General features: G+C 57.1%; 1 protein-coding gene across 1 annotated transcript; it reads left to right on the top strand.

Annotated features, from left to right (window-relative positions):
• The first annotated feature begins 5,440 nt into the window (after positions 1 to 5,440).
• On the top strand, positions 5,441 to 10,911 carry DLX4 (distal-less homeobox 4). Its single transcript, XM_019740584.2, has 3 exons — positions 5,441 to 5,902; positions 9,271 to 9,464; positions 9,868 to 10,911. Exons 1-3 carry the CDS (start codon positions 5,647 to 5,649, stop codon positions 10,108 to 10,110), a joined length of 693 nt encoding a protein of 230 aa, XP_019596143.2. The 5' UTR covers positions 5,441 to 5,646; the 3' UTR covers positions 10,111 to 10,911.
• The last annotated feature ends 2,010 nt before the right edge of the window (positions 10,912 to 12,921 follow it).

Below are 12,921 nucleotides of genomic sequence, written 5' to 3'. Positions count from 1 at the left end.
GCCTGACAGCTGGAGCCCAACGCTGCGGTACCCAGAGGGAAAGGAGGTTTTGGGGGTGTTTTTTGTACTTGTGATTATTTTTCTCACTTTGGGGGTAAGGGGGTGCGGGTGCGCCCGTGGCGCTCACGCGGTCGCCTCGCTCTCCTCCCAAGGCAATATTTCCCTCATTGTCCCAGGCCCAGTCCAACAGTTAAGGCTGTCCCCCTTCTCCCGGACTCCGCAGCCCAGATTAGGGCGCGGTGACGGAACCCACCTTTTTCTTTTGAAAACAAAACAAGACAAAAAAGTCTGGACCTCAAAAGCGTCGGGGAGTCAGAAAGTGAAACCAATAACCGGAGCCGTATAGACCTTCCTTGAATCGAAAGGGTCCAGAGGGGCGGCTGTGAGTGAGTAATGCGTGTGTACCTGTGTTGGGTGTTGGGTGTGAGGTGATTGTGTACGTGCTGGGGGGGTTGTGTGGTTGCCTCTGGAGTGTATGCTGTGGCTGTGGTGTATGTGTGTGTTCTGAGCGATACTGCGTGAGCCTGTGCACACACCTGCTTCGTTGGTGCGTGCTAGATGCACCTCCACGCTCCCGCCACGTCCTGTCTCCAGCTTCCATCCGGAACAGTCGATGGAGACCTCGGCCGAACGCCCTAGTTTCCGTGCTGGGGTCTGGAAAGGTCTCTAAAACCTGACCGAGCTGCCTTCGCTCGGGGCGCAGCGAATTCGTTGCAGCGGGGTTGGTCCCGGGCCTCCCACCAGCTCTCCGCGTTCCTCCCCAGCCGGCGTCTGCGGCGCAGACCCCGCGGTGTGTCCCGCGAATTTCCGACGCGGGCTCCTCCCCAGGCCTGCCGGGTTCGTGGCTGGGATATCCGGCCCAGAAGTCCCGCTCCCCGGGCCCACGCGCCCTCAGCCCGGGGCCTTTCCCGGTTCCCGCGCCCCGTGGGGTCCAGCTCCCTCACCGCACAGGCCGGCGCCTCCATCGCACCTTCAAAACTGCCCCATTTTTGTTAACCATTTTCTCTTGGGGTATGTGTGTGTACTTGATCCAAGAGTGGTTCATAGTTTTGTTTCGTCTTGAATATATATATATATATATATATATATATATATATATATATATATATATATATATATATATATATATATATATATATATCTCGTCTAAGTCAATCCCAAATGAAAGACTTTTCCTGGAGCGGAGGCTGATATTTGGAAATGAAGCAAAGACGACACTGGGAGAGTGTCGCCGTGTCGCTGAAGACGGTGCTGGAGACCCTGGTAGGGAACCCTCCTCCCTAGCAGCGCGGTGCCCTTGCGGTGGCGCTGGCCCCAAGGCCCCTCCCCCGAGAGCTTCCCCCAGGCGGAGCGCCCGTCGCGGAGAAAGCTCTCTGGGGAGTGTGGAGGTGAGCGCCAAGGCAGCGTGCGGCAGGGCCCGCGGAGACCTCAGTAAGCAGCCCGCCACCCCTCGTGCGCCAGCGCTTGTGAACTGCTCCATCAGAAAAAAGAGACGCGATCATTCCAATTTTCAGGCAAAGTGAAATTGGAGGGGGTGGGGACGCAGGCATCTACAGACTGCCCCTTCCCCTGGCCTCGCTGAATGTGGGGGCTTTAACCACAGCGCGCCCGGCCAAGTGGAGGGAGGATTCCTTCCAGCCTCCCCACCCCCGCCAAACCGAATTATTCACGGTTTCCCGAAACCGAGTTACTACGAAAGCCCCGCAAAGTCTGTCTTAAATTTCACTGAGAACAGATACAACTAAGCTAAAATTTCGTTTGGGGACTGTGGGTGGGATGGAAGAGAAAGGGCGCGGATAAACCCGCCAAGGCCACCGAGGGCCGAGGACTGGGGGCGCGGTGGAACCTCTGTTCCTCTGGGCGGACCCACACAAGTGAATCTGCACGGGTGACGGCCCCGGGCCCCCGGCTCTGGTCGCAGACGCCGGCCCTCTGCTCAGGAGCACGCCGCCCGCCGCGTAACGAGCCCAAAGACTGTGGGGAGAGCCCTGCACCCACCACGTGTTTAGGGTGTCCGGAAGGGGCACAGGTTCGGATGGAGTTCCCCGCTTCAAAAGAGGGTCCGAACGCGGGGTGATCTCAAGCAAGGCACACAGCCCACCGCCGCTGATGCTTATTCTGCGCAGAGAATCGTTTACCCGACCAGGTGGGATTGGATTTGCCCGGCGACCCGCGAAGAGCCTGCAAACCACGGTGCACCGCTCGGATCCCTCAGGTCCAGTCGCCGCTCTCCCGTTCGCTCCCGAGACTGCGACGGCGCCGCGTTCCCCACGCAGGACACGAGGGCCTCACCTCGGTGGTGAGGTTCTCCAAGCGAGCTCCTTTCGCTAAGGGAGAGGAACTGAGGGAGAAAGCGGGAGAACCATTTCTGGCTTTTGTGACAAGCTAGAGATTGAGGTATTTGGTAGTGACCGGAGAGTTAGCTCGTTTTGTTTTGCCCTCCTCTCTTCCTCTCCCCTCCCTCCCTTCCTTCTTGGTTTCATTGTGTTTTGGGATTTTGATTTTTGCAATCAACTCTAAAGCAAATGACAAAAGCTTGGCGGTCTTAAGTACAGCTCCCTCTTTTTATCCCTTCTGCATAAAATGAGTCTCAGAGATGGGAAATGGCTGACTCTATCTATCTATCACCGCCAGTGAGCTGGAGGTTGACTTGAGTTGCGAACCCAGGCCTCAGGCCTGTCAGGCCAGCCCTCCCTCCCCTCTGACACAACAGAGGGTCACAACCCTTCCTAGCCCCAATCCCATCCCTTCTACTTTTGCAGACTCTAACTACACCCCAGGCCCTGAGGTTCGTGGCATATGGCATCTGTCAGAGGGACTCTTCCCGGGGGATGGTTTCCCAGCCAGGTGCCACAGCCCTGCACCCTCCAGAGTTTGGAAGAGGGAGGGAGATCTGAAGAGGGAGGTGATGATGGAGGGAGAGGTTTCCTCATTTGTATACTAAGAATAATAATAATAATACCGTCTTCACAGGGCTTTTTGTGAGGATGTAGAAGGATTGGATGTTGTTTCATAAATTTGAAAGGGCTGCAAGGTGTTTCCTACTGCTGCATGGGGGTGAGGATCCTGCATGAGCTCAGCAAAGCCCCCTGAGAGCGTAGGGGGGACTGTGACTACCAGTCTCCTGGCTTTGGGAGATGCCCAGGACAGAGGCCTGTGGAAAACCCACCCTGCTCTGTCTTGCTAGGTCTAGCACAGAAAGGACCCTGGGACATGACCCCATGGAAGTGACTTTCCACCCACCCTTTCAGTTCCGCCTCAAAAGCACCTTCTTTGTGAAACCTTCCCTGAAAATCAACCCCACCCCAAAGAGCATTCTCTTCCTTGAGTGCACCCTGAGATGCCATCCTCGGAACCCACCACAGCTGCTGTGTGGCTGACTCCCTGCAGAGGAAGATGATGGTGGCAGAGAGGAGGGTTTGGAAGGATAGATCCTTGTAAGTTCACAGCCCCAGCTCTAAGGAGGTGGTGGCATGGCTGGAGTTGGGGGAAAGGTGGTCCTATGTGGAAATAGCATTTCTGACCTGAGCAAACCCTGCATTCCCTATTGGATGAGAGGGAGGGGTTCTCCTGTTACTCAGAGGAAGGGCTCCTCCAGACCTCCTTCTCCTAAGGCTCCAAGACTTCAGGGTGGCGGGCTCAGAGCCAGGTGCCACAGGTGTGTTTTCTTGGAAAAACTCATCTCTATTCATTCTAGCAGGGTGTCCAGTTTGGAGCCAACTTACCCTTTTGCCCCCCCCCCAGGGACACCTGACTGGGGAGTTCAACCATTCCTGAACACCACTCTGATCTTTATATGTCTCCCAGGAGACCTAAGCCTGGCCACCCCCAGTAGCTTCTCTTACTCTTCTAAGCGTCTTTCTCTGATTGTTGTCTTCCCCTAACCCCCAATTCCAAGACTGCTGCCTCCATTCTGAGCTCTGATAACGAGAGCATATGGTGTGTGGTACCAACACGAATTGCTCGCTTGAGTTGCATACATAAGTGAGAAGTGTGCATGGGTGTGGTGAGGACTGGTGGGTTTGGGGCTGGAACTGTCTCTCCCCTAACCCGAAAGCAACTTAGATGTGTGTGGATAGGTATCTCTCATGGGGTGGATACACGTGCATAAGTGTGTATATATGCTTGCGTTTTCTGTATTTTTGAGTGTGTATACTGGCAATTCAACTTCTATAGTCGTGGGTCTGCGTAAGAGATAAGTATAGTGCTTTTATTCAAGGATATTGCAGTTCATCTCTGAGTATGTAGATGTGTCGACATCCCAGCCTATACTCTGTATTTGCAGATCCATAAACTAACCTCTCTGTTCATGAAGACATGCCAAGGCGAACACCGGTGTAGGCACCTGTGTGTTGGTATATGCGAGTGCATAGGTTGTATTTGAATGGAGTCTCTGTGTCGTTGTGTACATGTGGTCGTAGATGCTTGTACCTGTGGACCCCTGTTCATAAAGGTCTTGGGTGTTAATGTTTAGAGGTAGGTACTGCACACAGACCGAAAACGCGGCCATGAGCCGCATTTCCAGCGCCCTCGGAGGAGCCATCAAACTAGATTCACCTCCCACTCCCGTATTGCGTCCCAGTTTGTGTACCGCTTCAGTCTCATGCGGCGCCAGGAAAGTCCGGACGCCGCTTGGGTAAAAGCCCAGATGGTGGATCGCTCCTGCGGCCTCAGGGGCCTGCAGGAGCTGCGGTGTCGCCGCCAATCCGGGGCCCCTGCCGGAAGTGGAAGCTAAGACTGGGTGGATGGAGGTGGCGGTGAGGCGCAGTCGCCGCGGTTGCCGCAAGCCTGGCCGAAGGCGCCCCGCGGGGGTGTGCACGCTGCACGCGTGAGGGGCAGGCGAGGCGCCAGGCGGTTCCTCCCCCGACCCGGCGTCTGTTTACCAACACACTGCCTGCGCTCCGCAGCGACGCATTCCGACGCGTTGAATAAGCTGCCGGCGCTGGCTGTCTGGTCTCGACTCCCCCGCAGGTCCATGGCTGCGGGATCGGAACCGCCGTGCAGGTCCCCCACGGCGGGAAAGCGCCCCCGCAGATTCCCCGCGCCCCCACCACCACAGCGCCTTCGCCACTGCGCTGCTTCCCTTGCCCCTTGGTCATCCCAGCCCCGTCAACTCCCTTGCGTTTCTGCCGTCATGACCAAGGAGTTCGCAGACTCCCCAATCGCCCTGCAACCCTGGCACCCCTCTCGGAGAGGACTCCAAGTTAGCTGGGCCTGGAGCGTGCGAACCGCTCCCCTGGCGTCTCCGGGTTCTGAATTTCCCTAAGGCTGGCTGTCCCCGGAGGGGCGGGCCCCAGCTCCAGGCTTCCGTGAGGTCACCGCGTGCAGTGGCCAATCGCGGGCGTCTAAGTGGGCGGGGCCCCCGTCGGGTCCCGGGAACCGAACCCAAGAGCGAGAAGGGGGGGCCCCCATGGATTTAGGGGGGAGGGGAAAGCCATGGGGCACCCCCCCGAACCCCTTTCCAAGGCGCGCGCTCTCCGCTGGAAAAGGCGCAGAGAGACACTTTCCCCCTGATCTTAAGTGTGTGGGAGGCTAGCTGGGGGGCTCATCTGTCCCCAACGCCCGAGGCGCGGAAGAGAGTTGGCGGAAGGAGCGGACTACGTGCCCCGCCATGGCCTAGGCTCTTCGGCCTCAGCCCCGGCCGCGATGTCCTCTTTGCCCTGCCCCCTCCCTGGCCGGGATGCCTCCAAAGCCGTCTTCCCGGACAACGCCCCCGTCCCATCCGTAGTGGCTGCCTACCCTCTAGGACTGTCTCCCGCAACCGCAGCCGCCACCGATTTGCCCTACTCTGGGCCGTATGGCCATCTCCTGCCCTATCCCTGCACCAGGCCGGCTACCCCCGGAGACGCCTACCTGCTCTGCCAACAACCCCCGGCGCCCTCTCAGCAGCAGCGGGAGGCAGGTAAGTCCGGCTGTGGAGGCTCTTCCCATCTCCGGGGTCCTTCGCTTGCGCGTCCCTAAACTTCACCCTCTCCTGGTTGGGCGCAGCTAACGGGATTCAGACCTTACTCAGATTCCACGGGATCTGGGGGTGGGGGGAGGGCGAAGGGATGGGGCGGGATACAGGGGGGAGGGGCGGGGGCGAATTGATCTAGGTCTCCTTTCAAGACCGACCTGGTTTCGATTTGCAGTTAAGTGAAGCGGGGCTGCGGGGCTCCCTACCCTACTCCCTGGAGCAGCGGGGTTGTGTGTACCCACGTGTAACGGAAAACTGAAAGAATCCAGATGTGGGTGTGGGTGCCTAGACTCTTCCCCAGGATTCTCTCCACCGCGTACTCCCCTTCCCCATATCCCCCCTCTCCGTGGCGATTGTCTTATCTCAGAAAGCAGTACTCAAGCCAAAACCTGAAAAATGGAAATCAAGTCCCAGCTGGAGGGCAGTAGAAGTGAGGGCTTATTCGGGCCTCTCACCCCTCCCCCCGGACCTGGCCGAAAGCGCCTACCCGAGACCGGAAGCTGGCCTGGCAGAATCTGGGACTAGGACCCCACCACCCATTGTTCTAAGAATGTAGCCACAGGTGGGTCAGTCAGTCTCTTATTGTAAACCTCAGCCTTCCAGCGAAGGAGTAGACCACCCCTGTCATCTTCCCTCTTGACTTTGGGGACTGTTAGGGGACTCAGTTCCCTTTGCCCCAGGCAACTTTGAGCTCCTGAGAAAGTGCTCTCTGGAGGTCCTCCAAGAAGCCAAGGAGCTAGCCCGTCTTCCTGGTCCTGGGCCTTGCATGGGCAGCACCCATGCAACCCTATACATATACCGGTCTGTACAGGCTCTGGCTTAGACCTCAAGTACCCTGCACTCCCTGCCCCCACCTGATTGCCCCACAATTGTCTTTGGTGCAGTTTCCTCCAGGGTTGCATGTCCACCGGTGACTTCGCTGGAGTCAGCCCAGGACCAAGATACATCCCTCCCTTCCGTCACTGCTGAGCTAGGAGTGATCCTAGAGATTTGGGAGCTCAACCTCCTTGAAGTACAGATGGGCACACTGAGGCCCAAAGAAAGGGTGTGCATAGGCCAAGAACACAGCCTGTTTTCCAGGCTCTGGGCCCTTGCAAATTGACTTTTACCTCATGAGGCCAGAAAAGAGGATTTTAGAGAACTTCCACAGAGCCCCCAAAAGTTAACGGCCTTCTGTGCCAGAACTGGGTCTGCCTCTCCTAGGCTGCTGAATCTGTCATTGGAAGAGGAGCAGTAGGGGCTGGGGGTCTACAAGTGATCCAGTTTCTACAAACAATCCCTTGGACCCTTCCCTTCAGTATATGCTAATATGGTACATTTGTGTGTATGTGTGTAGTGGGGTGGAAGTAAGCTAACCTTGCGATAACTGTTGGAAATGGGGATGGTGTTTTCAGCCCTATCTGCCATACTCCCTGCCTTCCCTTTGCTTAGTCTACAGACAAGAGAGTAGAGAATTCCTTTATTTGACAGAATTTCCCCGGATGCAACGAAAACCACACTGGTCCTTAGACTAGATTGTAGCATTTTTCTACTGAAAGTAGAGGGTTTGGCTTACTCTAGATTGAATGATTGGGGTGTGAGAGAGGGCTTGGGGTCCTCGTTTTGCTCCTCTGTGTCCATCCTTGCTTTAGGGGGAGGTTTGGCTCCAAGTGAGCTGCAGTGCCACCAGCCCCTTGAGCAGGCAAGGCTGTGGGCCTCCAGGGAGTCCCTTCGGCTCCAAAATCGCGACTAGGTCAGATCCAGTCGCAACTTGCTGCAGTTAGTGTGGAGAAAGGCAGCTGGCAGGGAAGGAACTTGGAGGCGGGTCTGCTAGGAGAGTTAGGGTCGAGGGCTGTGAGAGTTCAGGAGCCCCCCGCTGCCTTCCAGGCTCTCTCTGTATCGGAATTGCGCGGTCCACGAAGCCGGAGACATGCACGTGGTTGCTCCACTGCCAGCCTGGGGCTTCCAGCAGTAGGATGGGAGCAGTGGAGGCCGGACTGGCGCGGGCGGGAGCGGAAACCCAACGGTTTTTCTGGGAATTGGCTGAGGTGGGGGTCGAGGGGGTGGATCTGAGAAGCCCGCGGTGCCCTAGGCCACGGGTGAGGGATGCGGGGGAGGCAAGGCAACTGGTCACCTGGGCCGGCCAAGGGCGGGGCCCTGACGTGTGGGGTGAGCCCGACCACAGGACACAGGAGAAGGTGGGTGGGGAACAAAGGTGGACCCCAGCCGTCTGGGCACAGGGGCCAAACGCCCTCTCGACTGGGACGGCCGGAAGATCCGCGTGGAATGCAGTGAACATTGCCCTAAACCCGGGGACATTTCGGCTGCTTGGTCCACCCCAGCCCTACCATCTGCGTGGAATGGTCTCAGTGTCCCCGTAGAGTGGCGCAGATTGGGGCCACCCGGATCGGAAGTGGAGGACCCCTCGTACCTCCCTCCTCTTCCCGCGTTCTAGGGCGGGGTTGTTCCACGTCCGAGATTCCATGGGAGGTTGAGCCCGGGGGCAGGAGGTGACCAGTTTTACCGCGGCGACACCGCAGCGCGACCCAGGAGGGCCTGTGCTGCTGGGCACTTCGCGCTCTGCGTACTCGGGTCACCTTCCCTGCCGGCCAAGAACCCCTCTGTGAGTGCCCCACCCCAACCCAGCTTCTAGGCTCCCTGAAAGCCGCCTCCCCTGGCCTCCGGCCTCGGGGGAGGGAGAAAGATGGTCACTTTTCCTGCTAGGTGTGCCTTAGGAACAGGGCAGCCCCTTACAGCAGGGGAGGCGAGGGCAAACCCAGGGGGCACTTTCTGCGCTCTGACCCTGGGAGACGTGCTCATTCCGGCGTTCAAGGCCGGCTGTGTCGAGCCCCTCCGACCCACTCCTCTTCCGGCAGCGGGGAGGCTGCCACGCAGCCGCTGTCTTGTGCCTCAGAGCATCGATTGTGAGTTCCCTCCGCCTGGAAAGCCTTCCCCCGTCCTCTCGCGGCCCCGGTCCAAGCCTCCACCGAGCCTTGCGGCTCCGCCCCGCCCCACCCCTATCCAACCTGGCGCCACGGCGGCCGGCTGAACTCTGACCTCCCGCTGCCGGCGCCGCCCCTACCCTTGCTTCGGCCCTGGGCGCTTTCTTCCTAAGGTCACGGGGCCCATAAGAGTGGGAGCTCCCTGAGGGCAAGAACCGCATCTGGTCCCACCCGACTCGCAGTGGACGTGAGGTTTGAGGTAGAGAAAGGGCCGGCCAGGTGCCTGCGCTTTTTGCTAATCAGAGGCCAGCATGCAAACGAGATGCAAATAAGCCTATGAAACTGCGCGAGACCCTCTCATCTTCCCACACTCTGTCCTGTGCTGCCCCCCAGACTCCGAGAAGCCGCAGCTGTCCCCGGAGCCCTCGGAGCGCCCGCAGGCCCCGACCAAGAAGCTGCGCAAACCGAGGACCATCTACTCGAGCTTGCAGTTGCAGCATCTAAACCAGCGTTTCCAGCACACGCAATACCTGGCGCTGCCCGAGAGGGCCCAGCTGGCAGCGCAGCTCGGCCTCACCCAGACCCAGGTGGGGCCAGTCCCAGCCTCCCTGCACGCTAACCAGCCCCAAGTGTGTTCTCTGGGAATTCACCCCCTAGGTGGGAATGACTGATGTGTCCCCTAACCTTGTTGTCATAGTTATCTAGGGCGTGTTCATAGCTGGCCCTCAGTGAGTTGGGGGAATGTGTTAAAAGGTGTGTGTGTGAGGGGAGGAGGTAGATTTAGGTAGAGGAGGGTACCCAGACTGGGATAACTAGTACTAGCTCAGAGGCAGGAATTCAGGGGCTTCCAGGGCTCAGGAGGACTGGAGCAAGGTTCCCAACCTCTGCTCTTCTCCCAGGACTACTCCCTACTGCTCCCTTCCTTTGGTCACATCCTTCCACACATACACTCCTTCTGATCTTCCATTCTTTCCCCTTTTCTCCCCAAAGGTAAAGATCTGGTTTCAGAACAAACGTTCCAAATACAAGAAGCTCCTGAAGCAGAACTCTGGGGGGCAGGAAGGGGACTTCCCCGGTAGGCCCCCCTCCCTGTCTCCCTGCTCCCCACCCCTTCCATCCCTCTGGGATCTACCCAAGGCAGGGGCCCTGCCCACTGGGGGCTATGGCAACAGCTTTGGAGCCTGGTATCAGCATCACTCCCCAGATGTTCTGGCTCCACCTCAGATGATGTGAGCCTGGGGAAGGGTGGGTTGGGCCTCCAGCCCTCCTACAAAGCTCAGGACCCAGCCCACCTGCCCCCCTTCTGGGCCAGGAGGAAACCAGCTCCAGATGGGTTTTCTCTGGAGAACAAGGAGCTAGAGGAGAAAAAGAATGGGATGGAGTCCTGTCCCCCTTGCCCCATAACCCAAACAGCCTAATCAAGGACTTCGGTCTTAGCTACTGCCCCCATCACTACCATGGACTGGACACCATCCCTGTAGCTGGTCAAAGGCTCTGGAGAGAGTCATTGGCTGCAGTTCAGTACTCCCAGGACCCTAGTCTTGACACCCATTCCTTGAAAGGACTGCAGTCCCACCACAGTCTAAGGTCAAAACCACCAAGAAACAGTGTTTTTTCTTTGTGTTCCTTGGGCCTTGCCTGACCCATTTGTCAGCAAGAGCAGAAGTGAAGTGGATATCCAGTCTTCAAGTTGACCACCATCAGGCCCCACCCACGAATTTTTCCTGGAGGTCAGCCCATCACCCCATAATTGATACCCCTAGTCACCCTCCTGTGATGGCGAGGAATGCTGAAAATGTGGAGTTTGCAAGCCTATGGGTAATTTATGCTCTCTTCCTTAAAAAGCCCTCTTTTCCCCATGTCTATGGTATTGAGTAGATAATGGATTCAATTATCCATATAATTCAATGGGTGTTTATTAAGAGCCCCCCCCCCCATATCGAACAACCCCACATGCACATACTCTTGGGAACACAGCAGGGTAACACTTTGGGCAGGATGGGGACAAACTGACTCTCTGGATGAGTATAAGTAGAGACACCCCAAATAAGTGGTGTGGGCTCATCAATTCAGCTTCTCACGGCTGCCTCTGTCTAAACAAACTGCTCACATTTATAACCAATCTGACTAGCATCCCCAAGCCCTTACCATCCCTCATACCATGAGCTTCCAGAGATTAAAATTTGTACAAAAATCTGGGCCCTGGCTGCGAGGCGTGATTGTTTTCTGAGTCCTAAGGCTGGTGGCTCCTCTCTCTTCTCTCCCGTCTAACTCTTCCAGCCCTGAACTATAGGCACTAGGTCCTTGTTTGGCCTCTACCATTAACCAGCTCTGGTTCTAGCTCCGGAATATTCTAATAACATCCATATTTTCATACGCCCCAGTATGAAACCGGAAAATGCTAAATCTGGGAATGACCAAAGTCTGAATGGTCCTCACCAGCAGTCTCTCCTGGCCCAGTTTTGGAGGGAACCAGGCAACGCAAAGCCCTCTGTGCCCCCCCTTCAGCCCAGGGAGAGCCCCTGCTCACCTTGGGAGAGTACATGCCCACAGAGCCAATCCAGTCCTCCCTGAGAGAAGTGTGCTCCTTGCGGGTGGAAAGACCCCAGCCACTTAGAGGAAAGTGGAAGAGGAGGCGGAGGAGAAGAAAACCCCAGAAGAAACTGAACTTTTCCTCCATCCAACAAACATTTGAGTCTCTGTTAGAACCTCTGGACACCAAGGTGACCAGGCAGACCCTGTGAGCTAACAGGGGAGCCAGACAAATGGTGTGCCGCTGCGTGGTGCCAGGCTCAGGGAAGTACAGAGGGCAGTGCAGGCATAGTCGAGGGCCTCCACCTGGGCCTGGACCCATTGGTAGATTCATGACTACCCCACCCCCCCATAGACACAGCACCCAGAGGCAGGGGGACTGATGACAAGGGCAGCCAATAATTCAGGGAATCCGGCCCAGTTTGACCCGAGGGTTTGGGGGAGGGGACTCCAAGTCCAGGAAAAAAGCTCCCAAATCCAGCTTTCCTCTTACTGCCTAAACTTGTTCCCAGGCACTCAGGTCCTGCTCTGTCTGGAAAGCCCACTCAGGCACTTTGAGCCAACCCTGCTGGCCAGAGAGAGGCCCACATTGGAGTCCTCTGTAGGGCGGGGGCGGGGGGTGAAATTTGGTGGAAGCCCCACCACTTCAGGAGGGGGCCTTCTATTAGTTCCCCCTAGGCCCTGTTCTGGGTCAGTGGCCACCCCCACACCCCAAAACACCTGGAGGGTTTTCCTGGGGATGGCAAATGGCACAGATGAGCCAAAGCCAAGATCCAGGAGTGGTGAGGAATGAGGGTGCAAAGAGGAGAAATCTCCTCCTCCTCCTCCTCCTCCTCCCCCCTTCACCAATGTCTTCCCCCACCCCTTGCTCCCCTCTCTCCACTGGCTCTCAGTGTCCCCTGCTCCAGATTCCTTCTCTGGGTCTTCTTGGAGGCCACAGGCCCTCAGGGCGGCTGTTCCTCCCACTGCAGATTACACACTCCTCTTTCCACAGACCGGTGATAAGATCTACCACCCCATCTCGGAAAGCCTCCAAAGGCGAGATTAATTGGACAGCCCAACACGAGTCGCATCATTAAAACAACAGCCCAGGTTGTAAAGTTAAGTAGCAGAAGGAGTGTAATTGTTCTCCCAGGCAGAGGCCAGCTGAGCTGACAGCAAACCCCCTTTCCTACCCTCATCTATCAGCCCTATCCAGGGGGAATGGGAGTCCTTTTCCACTTGGAAGCTGGTCCAGTTGCCCTGAGCTCCTGGGTGATGATAGGACCGGAACCCCAGTGGGGAGGTGCCCCATTCCCCTCCCTCAAGCCACCTGAACTGTAGAAGGGGAACCTGTGATTTCTTCCCATGAAGAAACCCATCTGGAAAAGCTGGGTCAATAAGGGTGGGAGGACAAGATTGAGTGGTAAAGAATGGGGGCTTTGGCCTCCAAAGAGTCCCCGCCTACTGTGTGACATTTGGCATGTGACCGCACATCTCTCTGAGCCTCGTTTTTTGTCCCCCTAAGATGGG

Source organism: Rhinolophus sinicus, linkage group LG15, assembly GCF_036562045.2.
Source record: "Rhinolophus sinicus isolate RSC01 linkage group LG15, ASM3656204v1, whole genome shotgun sequence".
Classification (NCBI taxonomy): domain Eukaryota; kingdom Metazoa; phylum Chordata; class Mammalia; order Chiroptera; family Rhinolophidae; genus Rhinolophus; species Rhinolophus sinicus.
This window is presented reverse-complemented; position numbering and strand designations above follow the sequence as displayed.